The 25,602-nt window shown below is 46.9% G+C and overlaps 1 protein-coding gene across 11 annotated transcripts in view; it reads right to left on the bottom strand.

The window, feature by feature from the left end:
• Positions 1-25,602, bottom strand: part of DLG2 (discs large MAGUK scaffold protein 2) — a 901,719-nt gene that overhangs the window by 813,528 nt on the left and 62,589 nt on the right. For 7 of the 11 annotated variants that reach the window (XM_028725973.2, XM_028725972.2, XM_028725980.2 and 4 more), the window contains exon 1: positions 5,135-5,234. The exons of 3 other annotated variants lie outside the window; for them this stretch is intronic. In XM_028725973.2, coding sequence (XP_028581806.2) covers positions 5,135-5,162 — 28 coding nt within the window. In that variant the 5' untranslated portion in view covers positions 5,163-5,234. Of the gene's footprint in view, positions 1-5,134; positions 5,235-25,602 lie in introns of those variants that run through there. One more of the 11 variants, XM_028725981.2, reaches the window with a different exon arrangement.

Raw genomic sequence — 25,602 nt, forward strand, 5'->3', positions numbered from 1 at the left:
GGGAAGTCATAAGCCCGGCAGAGCAGTAGAGAATGAGATTGGGAGGCGTATATTGGAAATTATTGTTTATTGTTTAAAGTGAAAGTTTAATAAAAATTATATATATTTTTTTAAAAAGTTGGAGCCAGAGGGTGTTTTGGTAGCGCAAGAGTACGGATCTCGCCCATTTTGATTTTATCATTTCCCCAGTTTTCATTTCAGTTTGCCGCAGCAGTTTGTAGATTTTTAAAAGTCCTTAAAGAAATTTGTCAGTGTATTGCAAATTATTCACACTTTTGGGGGGGGCAGCTTTGCCCGATATAATGCAGTCTTGCATGCTGATTCAATAAAAGGCGCATTTTTGTGCCCACTTTAATACATGCACATTTCTTGGCTGAAGAACTGCATCTCAAAATTTGGGAAGTGTGCAGATTTGAAGGATTCCCAGGTTTCGGTGCACGCCTTGTTATGGAAACTGCAAAGTTGGTAGGTCTGCCTTTAAAGGTGAATTGAACCGAATTTCTCCCACATCCCTACCCAAGAGGCAGCCTAGTGGGTGAGGATGAGGGATCAATAAGAGCAGGGTAGAGAACTATTTTCAGCCCTGGGCCCACAATCTTTCTTGGGCAACCTTCCGAGGGCCAGTTGCTGGGCAGCACGGTGCTCTGGTTGGCTGTGTGGTTCTGAGGGAGTGTTCCTCTGTATGTTTAATTAACTGTCTCACCACTATGTACAAGGCCTGACAAGCTCTCTCTTCCCATCTCCTCAAGATCATACACTGCTTTTGTGCAGTTTTGATGAGTAAATTGTAACCAGCACCTTTCTCTCGGGGCTCTGCCTGCATTGCTTAAGTGACTTTCCTTTTTTAAAAAAATCCATGGCTGCCTTAGGAGTTGTGCGCCAAGCTGGAACCAAACAGGTTTAACTTTTTCGCACCCTTGTACCTGTAGAACGGGAAAAAGCTCCCTCAGCCAAATGCCTGGCAAAGTGGCCAGGAAATAGTTAGCAGTCTTTAATGGGCGAGATTATAGGCTTATTACAGAGGCATCGAAAATGGCTTGCGTTTGGTGGTTGTGGCAAAACGTTGAGCCAAGCCTAACTTCAAAACTGGACTGCTGCTGCTGCTGCTCAGGAGCATATTTAGGCCTGTTGGTTTGAAGCGACACTGGATTTGGTCCTCCACGCAGCTGCAGGTCCTGCCTGGTGATGACATAGTGAACAAATGTGTCCAGCTGCTGTCAGTAAAACAGCAGTTGCCATCCTCCTCAAGGGAGAGGCTGATTTCAGCTGCATGTAATAAAGCACCTTCTGTTCGCCACATTCTAAGAACGCGTGCGGTGTTACGCTTGGGAGCTTGCAAATGTTAATGATTTCCTCTTCTACGAGGCTGCGTGCACACCATTCATTTAAAGCACATGGCTATTGGGAACTGTAGTTTACACCCTCAAATTGTTGTTGTTATTACAGTGGTACATCAGGTTAAGAACTTAATTCGTTCTGGAGGTCCGTCCTTAACCTGAAACTCTTCTTAACCTGAGGTACCACTTTAGCTAATGGGGCCTCACGCTGCTGCCGTGCAATTTCTGTTCTCATCCTGAGGTAAAGTTCTTAACCCGAGGTACTACTTCCAGGTTAGTGGAGTCCGTAACTTGAAGCGTCTGTAATCCAAGATACCACTGTATTACGTATTAAATTTCTATACTGCCCTTCATCTGGTATATAAAAACACTAAAATACATGACATAATAAAGGTCAGAGGCGGAGCTAGCTGCTTCTGCACCCAGAGCGGCGCACATTCTACGCACCCGGGAGCAGGGCCATGGGGGTGGGGCGCGTGTCCCAGGAGGGTGGGGCAAGCGTCCCAGTGGGCGAGACGCTTATGGGGGGTGGAGTGAGCCCCCCATGGCGGGCTGCTTCCTAGGCAGAGTGGAGGAGTCGCGCCGCTTTGCCAGCAGCCTTCCTCCCTACCCTCTTCTTTTTGACAGCTCGGGGGAGGCTTCCCCCACCCCCAGGAAGCAGACCGGGAGTGGGGGGCAATGGCATACTGCCCGCCTGTGACTCCCAAGCCTCCCCCGAGCTATCAAAACAAAGAGGGAAGGGAGGAAGGCCGCCGGCAATGCGGCACAGCTCCGCCTCTTCCCCCGACAGCTCAGGGTAGGCTTGGGAGTCGCGGGGGGGCAGCGTGCAGGATGTCACCCCCTCAGTGATGACACCTGGGGCGGTCCACCCCCACCGCCCCCTTCCTCCCCCCCCCCCCCGTTAAAGGTAAAGGACCCCCGGAAGGTTAAGTCCATCCAGTCAAAGGCAACTATGGGGTTGTGGCGCTCATCTCACTTTCGGGCTGAGGGAGCCGGCGTTTGTCCACAGATAGCTCTCTGGATCATGTGGACAGCAGGACTAAACCGCTTCCGGCACAGCAGAACACAGTGACAGAAACCAGAGCACACAGAAACACTGTTTACCTTCCTGCCACAACAGTACCTAGTTATCTACTTGCACTGGCGTGCTTTCGAACTGCTAGGTTGGCAGGAGCTGGACAGAGCAACAGGAGCTCACCCCGTTGCAGGGATTCAAACTGCCAACCTTCTGATCGGCAAGCCCAAGAGGCTCAGTGGTTTAGACCACAGTGCCACCCATGTCCCACATGACATAGTAACAAACAAAAACAATACCCCTCAGTACGAGCACACATAGTTTAGAAGGCCAGAGATTGTTTAATTAGCCAAAGGCCTGGGAGACAAGGGTGGAATCTACACACATATAAAAACCGTTCTGAAAATGCTTTTTTAAAAAGTGTTTTTTAAAAATACATTGAATTTTCCATAAGGCTCATAGTCGCCATCTAGTATCACATTGTATATTGCCCTTAAAACACGCGTGAAATGTTTTATTTGCAGCTGTATAGCTGAGTCCGAGGGGTGTTTTTGCCTGGCACCTAAAGATATGTAGTGAAGGCACCAGGTAAGCATCTCTGGGGAGAGCATTCCACAAACAGGGAGCCACCACAAAAAAGGCCTGTTTTTGTGTTGCTGCCCTACAGACCTCTCATGGAGGAGGCACACAAAGAAGGACCTCAGGTGATGATTTCAGGGTGCGGGTATGTTCATATGGGGAGAAGGTGGTCCTTGAGGTACAGTGGTGCCTCGCAAGACGAGATTAATTCGTTCTGCAAGTTTTTTCGTCTTGCGAATTTTTCGTCTTGCGAAGCACGGTTTCGGAAAAGTTTTGGAAAAGCTTCAAAAATCACCAAAGTCTTCAAAAACCTCAAAAAAGGCTACCACACCACGTGCTATGAGTTGCTCCTCAAGTCAAGTCGCAACTGTATTAACGGTTTTAAGAAAAAGGAAACAAACTTGCAAGACATTTTCCTCTTGCGAAGCAAGCCCATAGGGAAATTCGTCTTGCGAAGCAACTCAAAAAACCAAAAACCCTTTCGTCTTGCGAGTTTTTTGTCTTGCGATGCATTCGTCTTGCGAGGTACCACTGTATTGCGATACCAAGTTATTTAAAGCTTTATTGATCAAAACCAACACTTTGAACTGGGTCGGGAAACTAAATGGCAGTCACTACAGTAGGGATGCGGGTGGCGCTGTGGGTAAAAGCCTCAGCCCCTAGGGCTTGCCGATCGCAAGGTCGGCGGTTCGAATCCCCGCAGCAGGGTGCGCTCCCATTGTTCGGTCCCAGTGCCTGCCAACCTAGCAGTTTGAAAGCACCCCCGGGTGCAAGTAGATAAATAGGGACCGCTTACTAGCGGGAAGGTAAACGGCGTTTCCGTGTGCGGCTCTGGCTCGCCAGAGCAGCGATGTCACGCTGGCCACGTGACCCGGAAGTGTCTCTGGACAGCGCTGGCCCCCGGCCTCTTAAGTGAGATGGGCGCACAACCCTAGAGTCTGGCAAGACTGGCCTGTACGGGCAGGGGTACCTTTACAGCTGGGCCAGGATTGGTGTTATATGGTCAAACCGTCTTGCTGTGGCATGCAGCCTGGCCACTGAATTCTGCACCAGCTGAAGTTTCCATATTGTCTCCACAGGCAGCCCCACATATAATGCATTGCAGTAATCTAACCTAGAAGCTACGAGAGGATAGAGCTGCAATCCCCAGCACCCTCAAACTACAGTTCCCTGGAGGCGATGCTTTCTGCCCAGGTGAGAGGTCATTTGCACAACTGCCATAACACCCAAAATTGGTTCTCCAAAATTGGAAGGTCATTCACATACTTGCTCCCATCCTATGGAACTCCCTGCCACAAGATGTAGAGGTTGTCATTGGCTTCAATGGTTTTAAAACGGAATCATGTAAATTCATGATGAAGGGTATGTTTTATCCCCACATCACCCCTGGCCTGTAAGTTAGGCGGAGAGATAGCAACCAGTTGGCCTAAATCATCTAGTAAGCTTTGTGGCTTTCCTCCCACCACGGAGAGGTGAAAATTTCACTGGGCTCGTGGTTGGAGGAAGGTTTACACTTCCTTTGCCACACTTCAGCCCTGATCCTGCTCCCCCACCCCCAGGACACACCCCCTCCTCAGTCGCACCCTCTTTGAGTATTTTTGCCTGGCAGTAAAGTTTCCTAGAATTCTGCTTACCTGGGAGAGAGGTAGGTGCAAAAATAAAATTTATACCCATTGCTCCACCCATGGTTTCTTCAGGCCCTGCCCAGCACTAGCGTGTGGCCCCCATAAGGTTTCTCAGAAGTGAATGCGGCCCTCAAATCCCTGATTTAATGTCATGCCCAGTTTACCTTTGAGACAACTGTTTTGGTTAATCCAAAAGAAGACATGTGATGTTTTGTTCTAGTACAAAAGAACAACAAATGGTGCATTTACTAATCACATTCCATGCAACGCGACACAGACAAGACATGCATTTAAAAACAACGGAGCCACTTCCACTCGTGGCCTTCTTTTCTAATTAAGGATTTGCTTTAAGACATTCAGCTTCCATAATGGTGCTCTTGAAAGCGGGATCTTGTTAGCAAATTTCCCTTAGCAGCCACAGAAGAGGCAAACTGTCTGAGCAAATCGAACAGCACCTGGCTCTCTGTGGATTCAAATCAGATTAATAATATCCTTGTTCCCCATGAGTTAGCATTGCTTGGCTTCATGGTTCTCTTCCCCATACCGGATGCAATCAGAAAGTAAATTAAGGCACTTACAGTGAACCAAAACTTCCCGCGTTTCCATGGAAATCTTCCTAAGGCTCGGCTCTAAGTTAACCGGGCTGCTAAATACAAATCCCTTTGTTGCCAGCGAGTCCTTTCCCAGTGCAACCCCCACTCCCCCAGGGGCTGCCTCCTGTGTTTGCACCAACATGCTCAGTAACCTTCCACCCTGCAGAATGTGCCTTCATGACAGCTGATGTCCAGTTCCACTTTGCAGGCTCGCTCAGATCTGTAGTAGCAATCTTGGACAGAAAGCAACCGTGCATGTTCAGGTTTGTTTCTGTATTTGTACATACTCTCTTCCCTTGGACCAGCATGGAGATAGATAGATGATAGATAGATAGATAGATAGATAGATAGATAGATAGATAGATACATAGATAGATAGATACATAGATAGATAGATACATAGATAGATAGATGATACAGTGGTATCTCGGGTTACATACGCTTCAGGTTACAGACTCCGATAACCCAAAAATAGTGCTTCAGGTTAAGAACTTTGCTTCAGGATGAGAACAGAAATCGTGCTCCGGCGGCACGGCGGCAGCGGGAGGCCCCATTAGCTAAAGTGGTGCTTCAGGTTAAAAACAGTTTCAGGTTAAGAACAGACCTCCGGAACGAATTAAGTACTTAACCTGAGGTACCACTGTAGATAGACAGATGTTTGATAGATGATAGATGATGATGATGATAGATAGATAGATGATAGATAGATAGATAGATAGACAGACAGACAGACAGACAGATAGATAGATAGATAGATAGATAGATAGATAGATAGATGATAGATAGATGATGATAGATAGATAGATAGATAGATAGATAGATAGATAGATAGATAGATAGATGATAGATAGATAGATAGATAGATAGATAGATAGATAGATAGATGATAGATAGAGGATAGATAGATGATAGATGATAGATGATAGATGATAGATAGATAGATAGATAGATAGATGATAGATAGATAGATGATAGATAGATAGATAGATAGATAGATAGATAGAGGATAGATAGATAGATGATAGATAGATAGATAGATAGATAGATAGATAGATAGATAGATAGATGATAGATGATAGATGATAGATGATAGATAGATAGATAGATAGATAGATAGATAGATAGATAGATGATAGATAGATAGATGATAGATAGATAGATGATAGATAGATAGATAGATAGATAGATGATAGATATAGATAGATAGATGATAGATGATAGATAGATAGATAGATAGATAGATAGATGATAGATAGATGATAAATAGAGAGAGAGAGAGAGAGAGAGAGAGAGAGAGATGGATAGATAGATGATAGATAGATGATGATAGATAGATAGATAGATAGATGATAGATAGGTGATAGATTCAAGAAAATAATATAGCAGAACTGTGGTTCCCAAACTTGTTCTTCCCCACAGAGCACTTGAAAATTGCTGGTCGTTCCAAACAAACACAAACACACACACACACACACACCGCCTGTTGCAGGAATTGTAACGTGTTGTGCTATGTTGCTGCATGATTCTTTATTGAAACAGATCCTTCCATCCTTACTGCCAGATGACCCTGCGTATTTGCTTGCTCAAAGTTTACAGGTTGTTTGGACTAGGTCAGCTTTTTTTTTTACTGAGCATCCATTCCGATCTGTTTGCAGGGAGGTGCATTGCGCCAAGCCACTGTTATCCCACACTCTCGAATGCATTTTCCCCTTCAGTTTCCTTAATGCAAAACGCAATGGAGGGAGGTAATGGGTTTGTTATGCAAGAGCACCAAGTCAGCTTTAATTGGGCAGCCAGGTAATGTGATGGAATCCCACCCAAACAAAACTGCACCCTGGAAGCACCTGGTGTTATGCACGGACCCAGTGTCTGAGTGGTGAGATGTTTCAGGGGCCCTAGCAGGTCTCTTGGGTTGTGCTTCCTTGGAATGTAGGTCACAACTTGCTGGAATCTTCTGGCAGCAGAAGGACCTGTAGCTGAGTGGTAGAGCACCTGCTTTGCATGCAGAAGGTCCCAGGTTTGAGACCCAGCATCACTGAGCTGTTGCCAGTCAGTGTAGACAACCCTGAGCTACATGGACCAGTTGTCTGACTCTAAGGCAGCTTCCGGCGACATTTCTCTGCTATAAGGTTTATTTATACCAGGGGTGGGGAGCCTCCAACCTGCAGGGAAAACGTGACTTGGCAGGGGCTTCCCCTATGGGAGCCTTATTGTGCATTGGCAAGAGAAAGCAGGCTTTGACTCTACCTCCCAGATGAGGCTATCGGATTTGGTGGAAGGGAGGTAGGTGGAGCCAGAGCCAATGGTAGACAGAGCCAACTTATGGAGTCATAGAACCGGAAGGAACCCCAAGAGTCATCTACTCCAACCCCCTGCAATGCAGGAATCTCAGCTCAAGCATCCAGGACAGATGGCCATCCAACCATTGCTTAGATACTTCCAAGGAAGGAGAGTCCACCACTTCCCGAGGGAGACTATTTTCCACTGTCAAACAGCTTCAGAAAGTTCTTCTTGATGTTGAGTCGTAATCTCCTCTCTTGGAATGTGAATCCATTGGTTCGGGTCCTAGGAGGAGCAGGAGAAACCAAGCTCATATTGTTAAGTTGTGGGTGAACATATCAGACGACACAGCGATTCTTCAAACAGCTCTTGTTTATTCACAGGCCAGAACAGAACTGAACTGAAGGGTTCAGCCAACCTGCTTATATAGAGCTCCAGTACAACGTAACTGTATCAACTTTCTGTAACTATCCAATCACTGAACGTCACCTTTGATCCCTTATTTGCATATGTGGACCTGAACTATCTACAGTATCCCCCTGCTGGCCCAGGGTGAGAACTTCAATACAGAACACATATTATTCTGGTCTGGTTCCTAGCCTTCTCCTTGCTGAGTTCTACATGGGCAGCACTGAGAGTAAGGAGGAAACTGACAGGCAGCACCACTTCCTGACTGGTTGTAAGCAAGAAGGTTGGAGGGGCTGGCTGAAGGTTGTTGATGTTAGGATATAGTTCCGTTCCTTCAGAACAGGCGTGTGGAGTTGTTGTATGTCACATGTCTGTTTACTTCCAGCGCAGTCTGCTGGGAACTTCCGTTTTATATAGCTTTTGCCTATGCTGTTTGCTTGGACACGAAGGGAAGCAGACATGTTTTTCCTTTGTCCTGATGCTGAATAAATGCTTGTAAATATGCTTACATATGCCTCTGTCCGGGATGCGGGTGGCGCTGTGGGTTAAACCACAAAGCCCAGGACTTGCCGATCAGAAGGTCGGCGGTTCGAATCCCCGCGACGGGGTGAGCTCCTGTTGCTCGGTCCCTGCTCCTGCCAACGCCAACCTAGCAGTTCAAAAGCACGTCAAAGTGCAAGTAGATAAATAGGTACCACTCCGGCGGGAAAGTAAACAGCATTTCCGTGCACTGCTCTGGTTTGCCAGAAGCGGCTTAGTCATGCTGGCCACATGACCAGGAAGCTGTACGCCGGCTCCCTCAGCCAACAAAGCAAGATGAGCGCCGCAACCCCAGAGTCGGTCACGACTGGACCTAGTGGTCAGGGGTCCCTTTACCTTATGCCTCTGTCTGCTCCTTCTGTTGCAAATAGTTCTTATCTCTGCTATCTTGCGTGCTCAGTCTCTAAAGGTCTCTGAGACTTGAGTCGCAGTTTTGATGCTTTTCCGAGAACCGGAGTTTGCTCGGCTGCCGGCCGGAGGGCTGGAGCCAGATGGGGGCCTGCCAGTTGCCCCCGTCTCCCCGGACGCATCCCAACAGTTGGGACAGTGCCCCTTTCACCCTGACAGATGTACCTCCGGTCACCTTTTCGAGGTCTCTGGAGGCAAGTGCTGATATTTAGAATCCAGATCATAGTCTGCAACCTTCCCTGTTAGTTGACATCATGTTGCTTTGGGGCAGAAGAAGAAGAAAAGAGAGAAGGAGGTGGTTGGAAGGCTACTGAAGGTATTTTGATATTGCTAAAGGGAAACGTCAAATGCCTTCGCAGCTGCCAGGTCAGCCGTTTACCAATGTGGATTTACAAATATTATTTTTCATTCCAGTTTATCCCGCATTGCAAGGCAGAAGACAGCTGGCGACTCCAGGCTGGGGGCCAGATCCCTTTTACATGACTCCTGGGGGTGTTCCGCATGGCATGCTCCTGTTACAAGGCCAGGCTGTGCTTGCTCTCAGAGGAAGGGCCCACGCTCTGAAGCGTCTGTAAATGATGCACAAGGCAGTATATGCATGCAACTTGAAAAGAAGAAAATCGCCTAGGTCTGCTCGTTTTCCATCACTGACTGTGCCCCTACTTGCCATGGGGAAAAGGAGCGAAGATCTATGCAGGACTTGCTGACAACAACCGCAGCCACTGAAAGTTCTGCCCAGTGCCCTACCTTGCTGTCAAGGTTTTCCCAACTGCTGCCTGGACTTGGCATGAACAGCTGTTGGTTCAGCTTGCTTTTTAATGCGAACCGATCTAATTTGCGCTTCCCCAAACAATATGGTAGCTGAAACACAGCTACCCATTGAACCACAGAACGCGGGTGGCGCTGTGGGTTAAACCACAGAGCCTAGGACTTGCCAATAAGAAGGTCGGCGGTTCGAATCCCCGCAAAGGGGTGAGCTCCCGTTGCTCGGTCCCTGCTCCTGCCCACCTAGCAGTTCGAAAGCACGTCAAAGTGCAAGTAGATAAATAGGTACCACTCTGGCGGGAAGGTAAACGGCGTTTCCATGCGCTGCTCTGGTTAGCCAGAAGCGGCTTAGTCATGCTGGACACATGACCTGGAAGCTGTACGCCAGCTCCCTTGGCCAATAAAGCGAGATGAGCGCCACAACCCCAGAGTCAGCCACGACTGGACCTAATGGTCAGGGGTCCCTTTACCTTTTTATCTAATTTGGGTTTCCCCAAACAATATGCTAGCTGAAACACAGCTACCCATTGAACCACAGAACCACAGAATTGTAGAGTTGGAAGGGACCACAAATGTCATTTAGTCTAGTCCCCTGAAATGCAGGAATCTTTCACCCAACATGGGGCTCAAACCCACAACCCCGAGATAAAGGGTTTCATGTACAGTCATACCTCGGGTTACAGATGCTTCAGGTTGCATTTTTTCGGGTTGCGGACTGCCAACACCCGGAAGTACTGAAACGGGTTACTTCTGGGTTTCGGCGGTCACGCATGTGCAGAAGCGCTAAATCGCACTTTGCACATGCGCAGAAGCGCCGAATCACAACCCGTGTCTGTGCAGATGTGCCGTTGCGGGTTGCGGACGCTGCGGGTTGCAAACGTGCATCCCACACGGAATGCACATCATATCAATGAATATAACATGCAGAAAATGCACTGTGCTGTTGAGAATTTCTTGCAAAAGATGTGGATTGGGAGAAATACACACACTAGTGGACAGCTCAGTGAGAGTGTCGATCTAGTGTGCAGCAACTGTGAGAGAGGCAAAGGAAACAAACTGAAAATAAAACTGCCTATATCACAACGCACATCTATGGGGGAACCACCTTTGGAATGCTGTGTACAGTTCTGGATGCCTCACCACAGAAAGGTCATTGCAGAGTTAGAAAGGGTTAAAAAAAGGCAAAATTATTAAGGGGGTGAAGTGCCCCCCCTTTGAGGAAAGCTTGCAGCATTTGGGACTTTTTAGTTTAGAGAGAAGACAAGTAACAGGTGGCATGATACGAGTTGAAAGAATTATGTGCGGCATGGAGAAGGTGGACAGAGGAAAGTTTTTCTCTTGCTCTCAAGATGCTCTCAAGTTTTTCTCTTGCTCTCAAGATGCTAGATCTCATGGGCATCTTGTCCATGAGAAGAAAAAAAGCTGTTAAATTGTGGAACTTGCTCCCACAGGAGGCTGGGATGACCATCAATAGGGATGGTTTTTTGTTTTGTTTAGAATACCTAACTGTGAAGATACATAGAATGAAAGGGCTTAAGGTCAGTGAGAAAGAGGAGGATTGGTTTGAGAAGATATTGAATTATTTGGGTAGCTTTGAACAATTTGGGGCAATTAAAATGTCAAAAGTTAAATAAACCTTGTGGAGGGAGGAGTGTTAAGGTATATAGAAGTGTACATATGGTTGATTTGAATATGTTATTATTGAATATTATTGACTATGTATACCCAATGTATCAGGGACACGGGTGGCGTTTCTGTGCTCTGCTCTGATTCGCCAGAAGCGGCTTAGTCATGCTGGCCACATGACCCAGAAGCTGTACGCCGGCTCCCTCGGCCAATAAAGCGAGATGAGCGCCACAACCCCAGAATCGGTCACAACTGGACCTAATGGTCAGGGGTCCCTTTACCCTTTACCTTACCCAATGTATCAGCCGCCTGGGGGGGGGGTCACTGTTTGTGTTTTGGTGGTTGGTAAAAAATAAAATATTATTTTTTTAAAAAAAAACCATGGATGGTTTTAAAAGAGGTTTAGAAAAATTCATGGAGGTAAAGGCTTTCCATGGTGCCTATGCTCTGCTTCCTCGGTCGGAGGCTGTATGCTTCTGAAAACCAGTTGCTGGAAACTGCAGGAGGGGAGAGGGCCCTTGCACTTGTCTCCTGCTTTCAGGCTTCCCGCAGGCATCTAGTTGGCCCATGTGAGAACAGGATGATGGCCTGGATGGGCCTGATCCTATGTTCTTAAAATGCAGACAAATTTTCATTAGGACTTAAAAAAGAAAAGAAAAGAAATCACAAACTGATGCAGAAATGTAGTGAACTGAATTTAAGTTCAGAAGATTTGAGAAAAACTGAATGGGACGTAGTTCTACTTACAGGTAGGTAGCCATGTTGGCCTGCCGTAGTTGAAACAAAATAAAAAAAATTCCTTCCAGTAGCACCTTAGAGACCAAATAAGTTTGTTATTGGTATGAGCTTTCGTGTGCATGCTATCTGAAAAAGTGTGCATGCACACGAAAGCTCATACCAATAACAAACTTAGTTGGTTTCTAAGGTGCTACTGAGGGACGCGGGTGGCGCTGTGGGTTAAACCACAGAGCCTAGGGCTTGCTGATCAGAAGGTCGGCGGTTCAAATCCCCGTGACGGGGTGAGCTCCCGTTGTTCGGTCCCTGCTCCTGCCAACCTAGCAGTTCAAAAGCACATTAAAGTGCAAGTAGATAAATAGGTACCGCTCCGGCGGGAAGGAAAACGGCATTTCTGTGCACTGCTCTGGTTCGCCAGAAGCGGCTTAGTCATGCTGGCCATATGAACCGGAAGCTGTACGCCGGCTCCCTCGGCCAGTAAAGCGAGATGAGCGCCGCGACCTCAGAGTCATCCGTGACTGGACCTTTACCTTTACTAAGATGCTACTGAATGTGACATAGTCATGCATCCCTAACCTCTCTAGGACCAAATGAGCTGTGATGAAGGCAAGGTGTTTCAGCTGCAGATAACAAAGCATTGGCAAGACCTCTGCTCCATTTGGGCCAAATAAATACTTGGTACATCACTTTTTGTAGCAGGAATTTCAGCCACGCTCACCTGCCACCATAGAGAAACTAAAGGTTGGTCCAAACTTTCTTCCTGCTATTGTTTTTTTAACATGTTTGACAGTATGAAAAATGTATTTCCCCCCCCCCCCTTCCTTTTTTCTTCTTCTTGCAGTCCTTGGAAGAAAAAAAACCACAATTATCTTCTTCATTTAAACTGCTCTCACTTGACCTCTCTGTCAGTCAGAAGAAAACACCGCTCTCAATTAACTTTGCTTGGCCTTGGTGACATCATCATGCAAACCGCCTGATTGGCTATGTAATGTCATGACAGCACCCCATTCATTGTGAGATCCCTGATTGGTTGAGATCACATATGTGATTAATAAGGAAAGGAAGAAGACGCAGCGGCCAAGGGTGAAATGGAACTGAACGGGGTTGGGGAAATAGGTGAGAATTTGCACAAGCTAAGCATTTTTCGGGAGACATTTCCACTCAGTGTAATAGCTAGTTTTGGCACACATCCCCACCCCAGAAGCAGAGAGTTATTTGATTCAAAGACACACACACACAAAGTGCTTTTGTTGCATGAGGGAAGTAGATATATAAGGAATGTTTGGCAATGCAGTGTACTTGACACAATCATCACCTCGCAGAGGAAGAAAATTAAAGCAAGCCGTCTGGAAACTGAACTGGCAGTTTTCGAGAAACCTGGGTCATGAGTCAAAGCACAAGAGCTACAGAGCACTTGCTTGGATTAATCATGATTTAATTTGCACAAGCTTGATTAATCTTTCATTTATGCAAGAGCTGGAGATGAGACTGAATTGTTAGCAGCTAGAGATGAATGGAAATGAGCAGAACGGCCAGGAGTGCCAATTAAATGCTGGAAGGCAAGGTACAGAACACCTCCGAGAGCCAGCAGCCCATAACCTGAGAGGTGTGTCCCAAGATCCCATCTGACGTCACCCTGGAATGTAACTGTCATTCTAGCAGATGAGCCAAGCGGCATGGAAGCCCGTCTCCAATTACACGCTGCTGAAATAATTCAGAAGAACGTCGTAAGAGAAGTGCTGCTTGATCAGATGAAAAATCCATTTAGTCCAGCATTCAAACAAGGTTGAGAACCAGAACTGGGGACTAGATGGGCCAGTATTTGGATCCAGCAAGGCTCTTCCTTGTTTGAGAATGGTTAACTGCTAGGTTTACAACTTATCAGAGACTGACAAGTGTGCCCCCGGGGGAAGTAGGGCTGGAGTCTGACTCGGGAGAGGGGGACAGTGGTCTGTGGGGACCTGTACCAGCCAGGAGGCAAGAGGCGGGGGCAGGGGATGCGTCAGAGCTGGAGGAAGAGGAAGAAGAGGCAGGACATGTTGGAAAACGCCCTGGGGTGCCCCTTCTGCAGCCTCCGAACTCCGAGCATCCTCCGCTATGCGCAGCGCTGGAAAAGACATTTCCCGTCTTCTCCAGCGCGCTTCAGCAACATATAAACATATATCCAAAAATATATGCACACTAATCTTCTAGCATAACACAGCAAGAAGCGTGAGATATCATAGAATTAATCTACGTATTTATTTACACACTATGTACAGACAAGGGACGTGGGTGGTGCTGTGGGTTAAACCACAGAGCCTAGGACTTGCCGATCAGAAGGTTAACGGTTCGAATCCCCGCGACGGGGTGAGCTCCCATTGCTCGGTCCCTGCTCCTGCCAACCTAGCAGTTCGAAAGCACGTCAAAGTGCAAGTAGATAAATAGGTACCACTCCGGCGGAAAGGTAAACGCCGTTTCCATGCGCTGCTCTGGTTCGCCAGAAGCGGCTTAGTCATGCTGGCCACATGACCCGGAAGCTCCCATAAAGCGAGATGAGCGCCACAACAACATGTCGGCCACGACTGGACCTAATGGTCAGGGGTCCTTTTACCCTTTATGTACAGACAAAGGAATCATGGCGCCCTCTCTCTCCAGCTCCGAGAGAAGAAACAGGAACAAGTAAAAGCAAAAGTACAGTACAATAGTACATACAGCGGAAGAGATAAGGCTGTCTTCCGTTCCCACACTCTGCCCAGACAGGCATGTGATTTACACCAATCTCATCTGCAGCATCAGAGGCATGAAATACTAACAGGTCAGGCCAGTGAAGAGGGCTGGTTGCTTCCCCAACCTCTTCTGCACCACGGTCTCCCAGAACCAGAAGGGGATGGAAAAGGGATGAGCAGAGGAAGTTTCCAAGCAAGCATAGTCCCTAGCAGGCAGGCAGCATGTCAGGGGAAGGTATATAAACTGGTAAAGGGGGAGTGGTCCCCAGTTTCTGCATCTGCTCCATAGAGCATGGACCTGGGAATAGCTGCCTAGACACTAGATTGGTGTGTGTAGGTCTCCAGAACTGTAGAAGCAACTATAAGTGTTATATTTGACAATAAAGTTGCGTGTCAAGTCCACGAAGCCACCCCCTCGTTGAGAAATAACACACACAAGGACACGGATATTAGGTTACTGTTATTGGGCTAATTTTGGCCACAACTTTATTGATTACAGAATGTGAGCGGTATTGGCTTAAGGATTGAATGGACCCGACTATATCTGACTCCTGCCCGATGCGCAGGAAGTCCGGTAAGGGTAAACCACCAGAAGGGGGAGCCCTGTCGATGCATACCAACTCAACCTCCCCCTGGTGTTCCTGTTGGGGTCGTGTCATGGCCCTAGCCCCTGACCCGGGCTTCGGACAAGATCAACACCCCCGGATTCCTTTAACTGAATACGCTTAAGCTTTGGAGGGGCAGGTGATGGCCACACCTCACCTCCCCCATCACAAGGTCAAACAATGCCTAACCGCAACCCTAACAAAGTTGTGACAATTGCTACGAGGTAGGCGAAAACCAAATGGCCACTGCCAATTTGCCAAGTGGAAAAATTCCTACCAAGCCCCTCAACGGCGACCAACCAAGGTCCATAGCAAGGCCATTGCCTAAAAACTGCAAAATAGGGAGGGAGGGCAGGTGATTGAGGAAGTGACCCAAAAAGGAAGCCCTCTGGCTCACACCTCAGTTTAAATGATCCCGGCCACGCCACGCCCCCCCCCCCCCCCCGGCCAGCGCATTGACTGGCCGGGCTCTGACATGGCCGGGATTCCCCAGGCAATGGGAGACTAAGTACCCACCCCGGAGGGGAGTGGGTGGCCACGCGGTCCACTGCAACTCCTCCCCACTGGGAAGCAGAGCGGATTTATTGCTTCCACATCCTGCATTGGGGCTTCCTGGAAGCATTTGATTGGCGACAGTAAAAAATGGGATGCTGGACTAAACCAGCCATTCATCTGAATAAGCAGAGGCTCTGTTTACATTCTTACTGAAGATGACAAGGATATAACAGAAATATGTGTGTATGTTATTTATTTGCTTGCATTTATATATACCATCTTCCATCATGGTTTCCATGTGGTCTCCCATCTGAATAAGGACGACTTTAGCAAAGTGATAACATCATATGCCTTCAAAGCATACCCTGGATCTACACTTTATAACAGGGATCAGGAACCTGCAGCCCTCCAGATGTTGCTGGATGTTAATTGAGAATTCAACAACAGACTGAAGACTCCATCAACCCAATGACAGCTAGGGGGCCACAAATCTCCCATGCCTACTCTGTAAGGTCTGAGGAAGCAGAGTTAATACAAGCTGAACCAGTAGGCTGATTCAGATGAAGGCAGTTATTCGATATCATCTGTTAGTGGTATATATAGTTCACTCAACAATCTTCTCTGGCTTCCTGAATTTCCTTCCCAGAAGAGGAGGAGGTGGGGTTTTTGAGAGAATGGAAAGAAAAGGTGGGGGTGACAAGGGAGTGTCTTACAAGTTCCCTCTGCTAACAATAGCAGAAAATCTGGAGAGAAAAGTTCTAAAGCACAAAGAGTACCTAGGAAATGAAGATGCATGGAACAGGGCAGTTAACTAGGTCACTAAAAAAAACCCCAAACAATAGAAATTGTTGTGCTGACTATAATTCTTACACTTGCCGCTTTGAACGCAGGTCTGTCACACTAAATACCTTGAAAACAGCTTCGTCTGGCTGTGCTTGCTGCTTAGTAAATTACTCCCTGTGCTATTCCATAGGACAAAGACACGTCCTATAGAATAGAACAGGGAGTAATTTACTAAGCAGCAAGCAAAAAGCACAGTTGGATGAATTTGCACATCGACTGCATACAATTTATGAACTGGGCTCAAGTTCATGAAAGCTGACGCCATCATAAATTTAGGGTGCCACAAGACTTTTTCTTGAACAGGGGAATCTATTGTTGGCATGTTCGACATCTACAGTATCTCCCAGAGGGTGTCATGGACTGGTTGGGTGCAGAGGAAGGGTTGGAGGCGACAGCTAGGGAACCCCCAAGGGAAGAAGGCTCAGAGCCCCAGGACTGGTGATGAGACACGATGAGTGGTCAGAGGGAGAAGAGGGAAGGGGAAGAGGGAGCTGGGCTTGCTGAGAAGGGAGAGTCTATGGCAGAGAAACGTTCAGAAGCAGGATGAGGGAGGCCAAGAGGCAGAGCTGAGTCAGGCTGGTGTACAATCACTAGTGTCTTACCCTCCTGCTGTAACAAGCTACCCCCTCCCTTGTCTCCTAGTACCAGAAAAGGCGTGAAGAGGGCAGAAGAGAGGTTGGCTTCATGCACATGCAGTCTCCAATTGCTTGGGGAAAGCCCTGGAGAGATGGGAACTTAGACAACTGTGGGGAGACGGGAAATTTCAATCTTGGCAACTGATTCATGGGGCAAGACCTACAGAGGATGCTGTGCTCATCAGGCCTGATATTAAGCCAAGCCTGTGCAGATAATGTTCTTGCTAATAAAGAGTTAACTCCAACTTGCACAGTGTGATTTACTGCTGGCTCGTTCCTGTCTGAGGGCAGAGTGTGACCTTAGGTCTGCCAGCCGCCAATACCAGCTATAGCTGATGCCATTGGACCCATGCAATTCCTTCGTGGCATGGAAAGATTTCTCAAAAACACCCGTCATCTGGGAATACGCCGGCCACAGCTGAACTACGCTTTTCATAATATAACACGGTCTTGAATATTCTCTATATTATCTGCCATCCCCATCATCCTCCTTCCCCCTCCTTCCCCGCAGACTACCAGAAGAAACATCTGTGATGCAAGGAAATAACATGTCAAAATAGAAAATGTTGAAGGGCGGAAGGAAGGAAAGAGATCCCAGCAGATGATGCGCTTGGTAAAGTTATGCGATTTGTATTGAATCTGTGGGAGGAACAAGCCCAGAGGAGTCGTGGCGGAACTTTATCTGGAAAGTGAGGAGTGGGGCAAGAGTTGGAAGGAGACAGAGAAGTTTGGTGTTTCTTTTCTAAAGCAAGAAACGTTATACTTCAGGGGAAGTGGCATAGCTCAGTGGTAGAGTATCTGCTTTGTGTGCTAAAGGTCCCAAGGTCAGTTCCCAGCATCTCCTAGTAGGACACCTGTCTGGAGAGCCACTGCCAGTCAAAGGAGACAGCACTGAATTAGCTGGACCAATGGCAGATTCCTATCTCTTCTGGTGGGAGATAGAAGAGGAGCTCAATGCACAAATCATTTGCGAGCCCAGTTGCAGTAATCCTGGGGTTGAGGATAGAGGCACAGAAAGCAATGAACGACATAACAACCTTGTGGGATCAAAATGGCCACAACTTTATGGATACTCAAGGCGGTTTCAGCTTAGGCATTGGGTTTGTGTCCTGGAACAGCCAACCTGGTTGCTGGCTGATAACTCCATCAGGGTCAGTCTTGGGTTAAGGATCCCCATTTGACACCCATCAAATATGGGTGACTCCTCCAAGATGCCAACTGAGGCCCATTAGCCCCCACCTGGGCATACGGACAGAATCCTTCCCCTTGGGACCCTTTTGCTGTGCCACCCACAGCCTCTTTGAGCATAAGCAAACACAAAGGCCATTTTCCCCTGTCAGAATCTGCTCTGCCTCTTTCTCCAACACTTGAATTTACCTCCAAAGGAGCCCATTTTCTGATAGCCATTTGTCCTTATTATAAGGTCAAAATGGCCAGATCCTTAAAACGGCAAAGAGGATTTTATACACTAGGCTTAAAAGGTAAAGGTAAAGGGACCCCTGACCATTAAGTCCAGTCGTGACCGACTCTGGGGTTGCGGCGCTCATCTCGCTTTATTGGCCGAGGGAGCTGGCGTACAGCTTCCGGGTCATGTGGACAGCATGACTAAGCCGCTTCTGGCGAACCAGAGCAGCGCACGGAAACGCCATTTACCTTCCCATCTATTTATCTACTTGCACTTTGACGTGCTTTCGAACTGCTAGGTTGGCAGGGGCAGGGACCGAGCAACGGGAGCTCACCCCGTCGCGGGGATTTGAACCGCTAACCTTCTGATCAGCAAGTCCTAGGCTCTGTGGTTTAACCCACAGCACCACCCACGTCCCTTTACACTAGGCTTAGGGTGTCCCTATTTTCATCGGCGAAATGTTGGAGGGGTATGGAGTTATGCGACCCCGAGAGCCAGGAAGATAAGTAACTATACAACCTTTAGAAGACATCTAAAGGCAGCCCTGTACAGGGAAGTTTTTAAATGTTCGTTATCTTTAGTAGAATGGCACCCTGAGCGAGGCCAAAATTTGCAGCACCTTAAAGACAAGCGAAGGGAAGGTGATGGAAGGAAGACTCAGAGGCTTCACTGATGCCAGGCAAAGATGCTGGCATTGGTGACCTCTGCTGTAGATGATAGAATCTGCTTGTGCCACTCAGAAGCCAATATCACACAGAGTACTATAAAATCGCCCCCAAGAGAAATTGTTTGCTGGAGCAGCTGGAAAATGTTTACCACAAAGGAGGCGGGGGCTGGGGGTGGGAAGAGAAAACACTGAAGTTTCAGATTAGCTCGAACTTATTAATAAAGTTGTCCATCTGCTGCTTACACATGCCAGTTTGTAAACAAGCCCATCTTTTTAATATATATAAAAAAGATGCTCATCCGTGTTTGATCATTTGTGTGCTGTTGCAAGTGCAGCTGCAACCTCTTGGCCAACTGGATGACAGCTGCCTGTCATTCTTTATTTTCAAAGCCTGAAAAATGAAAAGGATCCTTTTGATTAGGCCTAATTCTTTTGCCGTTTCTCCTTCACTCTAAAAATAATAATAATAATAATAAACTTGCACATTTTCAGAGCATATGTTTATACGCACTTATAAGTATTTGCTTCATTATTTTACCTCACAACTTCTCTCTCAACCCCCCCCCCTCCCCCATATGTTCCTTGTGGCAAGAGGTTAATCACTATATTTTCCGTCTTCGGGAATTATATTTTCAAAAACTTCAGCTGCCTCATTCTATGCAATCCTCCAGCTTTCCTGCTAATGTCTGAAAAACATTTTCACACTTGATATTGAGGGAAAGCAACAGAAGAGGCTAAAAGCTGCGTCCCAGGAGTTTGGGCTGGTTCCAAATTGCTACAGCAAGAAAAACACTCTTGTGCCCATGCACACACTCCATGCCACATAAGGTTACACAGATTTTAATGAAGCTCCAGGTGGAAGGAGCGACGCACACGGTAATAAAGGCATGTAATATTGATCTGCTCAGAAACCGGGGTTGCTCCCTGGTTAGATTCAATAGCATAACCGATTCTCACAGGAGCTCTGCGAAAGCTTTAAATTAAAATACTGAAAGCAGGTGACAGTGTAAACACTCAGGATAGCTTGTTCACTCCGAGGCTGGGTTGCGCCGTGGAATCAGAACAAGCCATTAACACCCAAAGAATGCAAATATTAGAACTGTTTTGAATGAGAGAGAGAGAGAGAGAGAGAGAGAGAGAGAGAGAGAGAAAGAGAGAGAGAGAGAGAGAGAGAGAGAGAGAGAGAGAGGCATTGTTTTTAAATGTTCATATTGTTTTCATTAGGGCTCAGCTACAGATCTCATGGACGTGTGGACGTGGGTGGTGTTGCGGGTTAAACCACAGAGCCTAGGACTTGCCGGTCAGCAGGTCGGCAGTTCGAATCCCTGTGACGGTGTGAGCGCCCATTGCTCGGTCCCTGCTCCTGCCAACCTAGCAGTTCGAAAGCACATCAAAGTGCAAGTAGATAAATAGGTACCACTCCGGTGGGAAGGTAAACGGCATTTCCGTGCGCTGCTCTGGTTCGCCAGAAGCAGCTTAGTCATGCCAGCCCCATGATCCGGAAGCTGTATGCCAGCTTCCTCAGCCAATAAAGCGAGATGAGCCCAGCAACCCCAGAGTCGGTCACGACTGGACCTAATGGTCAGGGGTCCCTTTACCTTTACCTTTACCTTTACAGATCTCATACCCCACAAGTGTCCTGGGGAAAAAATGGGACATCCCTTTTTTATCACATGAAAATAGCAGGCATTTGGGTTTCATGATCTTGCACGGTCTAGGAGTGCAATTGCCCCCCACTTTTTTCAGGGCCACAATCTCGCACAGAGCCCCGAAATGTGTGTTTTTGGGCACTGTGCCTGAAAAAAGTGCAGGGGGGATGACTGTAAGAAATCCACTGTATAAAAACATACACAAATTGAAAAAAACCAAGGGTTCAGGCCAGCATACAAAGACACAATATGCAGGCAAGCAAAGTACAATGAATGTATTTGTCACAATGTACCCGCTATTACAAGACACACAGGGCATACACGCTGTACTCCAGAATCATCAAAATAAGTACAGTATTACAATTAACGATATGTATTCATTATCTCTGACATGAGAAAATTCTTGGACGCGGGGGAGCAGCTGTAGCAAACAGGACTGGAGCCTGGTGATTCCAGCTTCGAAGAGAAAACTCCTTCTTCAGCCTGTGAAGTTAACAAGTTCCTACATCAGGTGCAAGTTGAGGTAAGTTGAGGCTGCATGCTGGCAACTAAGCGATACAGCTGATCAGCCTCTTCCAAGAATTTTCTTGCATTTTTCCTGTGTGTAGATATAGCTTAGGTAAAGGTAAAGGGACCCCTGACCATTAGGTCCAGTCGTGGCCGACTCTGGGGTTGCGGCGCTCATCTCGCTTTATTGGCTGAGGGAGCCGGCGTACAACTTCCGGGTCATGTGGCCAGCATGACTTAGCCGCTGACTATGCTGTTTGTCTGTTCTCCATTCCTAAATACACCACCCACTTCCCTTGGCCACCTTTCTTCTAAGGCCATGGGCTTCTTCAGGCTAGATAGACAATGGTAGCAGGACACCCTGTACCTGCTCTGCTGCACTGTGACATCAGGGCAGCTCAACCAATCACTGTCAGATCCCCTTGTGCATTACAGTAGAGATTATGCTATCATACACATAATCACCTTGTTTTTCATCTTTTGCTGTGCTAAAGGAGCGTACGTTCCCAGCCAAAAATATAGTCCAGTTGCAAGATGTGCTGCTGATTTATATCTTGGGATGAAACATGCATTTTGCTATCTGCAGCAAGAGATTAATAATAAGGCTTATGAAATAGTGGCACAGAGGTTGTGAAATAAGTGCTTTGCCAGGACAGTCTATTACATCACTGCAAAGCGATCTGATTTCAAACCCTTAATGTGTGTGGATTTTTTTATTTGGGAGACTTCAGCGGAATATATATTGCATTGTGGCATCATTAAAATCTTACTTGTAAAGAAATACAAGCCTAGCATACTCCAGGTTTACTAAAGTTTCAACCTGGCTGGCATCCATCATGGGGGAAAAATAGATGTGTGTGCTCTATAGCATATGCGCAAGCTCACCGGGCTAAACAATGGCTGGCCACTAGGTGTCGGCACTCACAACAGAACAGTACACACACCCCAGGGCTGCTCTTAAGTGCATGTATAGCCATATTCTACAACCCTGTGCCTTCCAGATGTTTTGGACTACAACTCCCATCACCTCCAAGTTATAGTCCAAAAATTGCTGGAGGGCACCAGCTTTGGGGGAAGGCTGATAAGCAACATAGCTTCTGGCAATTGTATGGGCCAAACATTACTATACCCAGTGTTGTTACAGTGAATGCCACATTTTTAACCAGAGCTTTTCTTCTAGAAAAAAGGGTGCCAATCCTGCGTACCTTTGAGTATCTCTGGGGGGGGGGGGGGGGGAAGCACTGAGTACACCCCTCCGCCACAACTGCTTTGAAACCCAGTGAAGGAACAGAAACTGCCCTTCAACAGAAAAGAAAGCAATTGGCTGACATCCATCTTTCCAAATTTGCACTACTGTGGATTTTGCAATGCAGTTTCCCAGCCATGTACAAAAATTCATATATGCTAGGGTAAAGTGTGCCCCAAAATGCATATACCAGTGAAAATAACGTGCACAAATGCATTGTACAGTATTATATATTGGGAAATCGCATACAAAAATGTGTATATGGTGGGAGAAATTTATACTAAAATTCTGGTGAATATTCAGGATGACTGGTGTGGTAATAAGGAAACTGAACATTTTTAAAAAAAATACAAAGTGAAGGATCCTGAAATTGATAGATTTGCCTATCCTTATGAACTGGTTCATAATTTATTAATCTGGAATGCTGCAGTATCAGAAGAGACCACATCATCAATATGGTATTTATTGCTTGATTTCCATTTATGAATCACATTCCATAAAATATATCGAAGCGATTTTACAATTTAAAAAAGCAATAAAAGCAATGACACCATTTAATATATAACAATTGTGAATTTATTTTTTTCAAAATTAAAAACGTATATACATATATGAACAATTACAAACTCTTGCATATGTAGAAACAGTTGCAAATTCAATACAGATGTAGGCTGGGATAATGATCTCCTCTTAAAGGCTTGTTGAAGACGGAAGTGCCATGAAAAATGGCACTTTCAACAACTCTTCTGGACTCACTCCTGATCCTTCATGCAGTCAACAAAGGAATATTGCATGCAGAGCAGCCACACATCTCAAGGAGGTGATGGAAGATGGAGCTTGGAGAACCAGCCTGTCAAAAAGGAGAAAACAATCCATGATTCTTAACCAGAAGAGAACAAAACGTCATGAAATTGGCCCTCAGCTGGTGCTCAGCACTGGGACTCCAACCAACGTAATTGCAGTGAACCTCAGAAATGAACGTGTGGCAGTTAAAAGTGAAGTAAGGTGGCCCTGCATCAAATCGTTTTTCTGAGAATGGGGGGCACATAGCAGACCTACGGCAGCGGTTCTCAAAATGTGTTTTCCCTGCAGATGGCTCGATTTATGTGATTACCGAGGACCACTTAATAGCATTCTTTTTTTTCCGGCTCTATAAGCCAAAGCACCGAAGCCGCCTTTTAATAGCCATGTTCTTTGTCCTTCCAATGTGACAGAGGAAAAAATAAAATAAAATGTTCTTCGTCATTGCCCAAAGTGAAAAACCATGGCTCTAAGGCAGGCTTCGGGAGAAGGGTCCCTTTATAACTAGTGCATGTTTAGAGGAAAAAGCAGAAGAAAAGAATGCTGGAATGCTTTAGCTGAGATTAAAAAGGTAAAGGGACCCCTGACCATTAGGTCCAGTCGTGACCGACTCTGGGGTTGCGGCGCTCATCTCGCTTTATTGGCCGAGGGAGCCGGCGTACAGCTTCCAGGTCATGTGGCCAGCAGGACTAAGCCACTTCTGGCGAACCAGAGCAGTGCACGGAAACGCCGTTTACCTTCCCGCCGGAGTGGTACCTATTTATGTACTTGCACTTTAGCGTGCTTTCGAACTGCTTGGTTGGCAGGAGCAGGGACCAAGCAATGGAAGCTCACCCCGTCACAGGGATTCAAACCACCGACCTTCTGATCGGCAAGTCCTAGGCTCTCTGGTTTAACCCACAGCGCCACCCGCGTCCCTTTTAGCTGAGATTCCAACTCTATGATTTTCTAACTTTCAACAGGGGGGTCTTTTACTGACACACAAACACACACACACATTCTGATATGGTAGAGTCTCAGAAGGTCTATACCAGGGATGGGAAACCTCAGATCTGAATGTGGCCCTCCAGACTTCTCTGCTTGGCCCTCAGGACTCTCCCCTAGCCACACCCCTTCTCCATAGGTCACACCTCTCACCAGCACTGCTCTGCACATTTCCTTGAGTAATTTTGCCCGGCTAGCACTCTGATAATGGTTCCTGCTTGCCAGGACGGAAGACAAGGGTATCTGAGCATGTGTGGAAACGAAGGTAAAATTGACATTCGTTGCTCAACCTGTTTTTGCTTCTGGATCTGCCCGTCACCAACATGTGGCTCCCAGACCTCTGGGTGCTACCTCAAAATATTTCTAGGCACGTGCAGCTTTCAACTCCGCAGGAGCTCCCCGCAAAAGGGCAGCAACCATTGTTTGCCTCCTCGTTGTGGCAGAGAAATGAGTGATGCAAGCCCTGTAAAAGCTCTTTTGTCCAAGTACTGTACGAAAGATAAATATTAATAATGTCTGCCGTGCGGTGAAGGCAGATGGGATTGCGGTGCCGGCCTGCAGAGATCTGCATACCAGCCCTGTGGGATCGTAGCGAAAAACGCTTAGTTCCAATTGTTCTCCTGGAAGAAAGTGGGAAGGCAGCCACCTCAATTCCAGACTAATGCGCATCTCAGGTGGGGTTTGGAGCACAGGAGACTTAAATGAGCTGGCTTGCGGGTGGGAGAAAGACACAAAAGCAAAGGCAGGAGAAATAGGTCAGTACCCAAAACATCAAAGTTATGACTGAAAGGACCCAGGTTCTGCTAGCTTTCAATCAAAATGTGTGTATCGCCAGTAACCAGAAAATGAGGCTATGTTCTGCCTCCACTATCAGAGGCAGTAGTGCTTCTGAATAATAATAAAAAAGGTAAAGGACCCCTGGACAGTTAAGTCCAGTCAAAGGAGACTATGGGGGTTGTGGCGCTCATCTCGCTTTTGAGGCCGAAGGCGTTTGTCCACAGACAGCTTTCTGGGTCATGTGGCCAGCATGACTTAAACCGCTTCCGGCACAACGGAAATGCCATTTGCCTTCCTGCTGCAATGATACCTATTTATCTACTTGAGCTGGTGTGCTTTCGAACTGCTAGGTTGGCAGGAGCTGGGACA

Source organism: Podarcis muralis, chromosome 4 (assembly GCF_964188315.1).
Source record: "Podarcis muralis chromosome 4, rPodMur119.hap1.1, whole genome shotgun sequence".
Lineage (NCBI taxonomy): Eukaryota > Metazoa > Chordata > Lepidosauria > Squamata > Lacertidae > Podarcis > Podarcis muralis.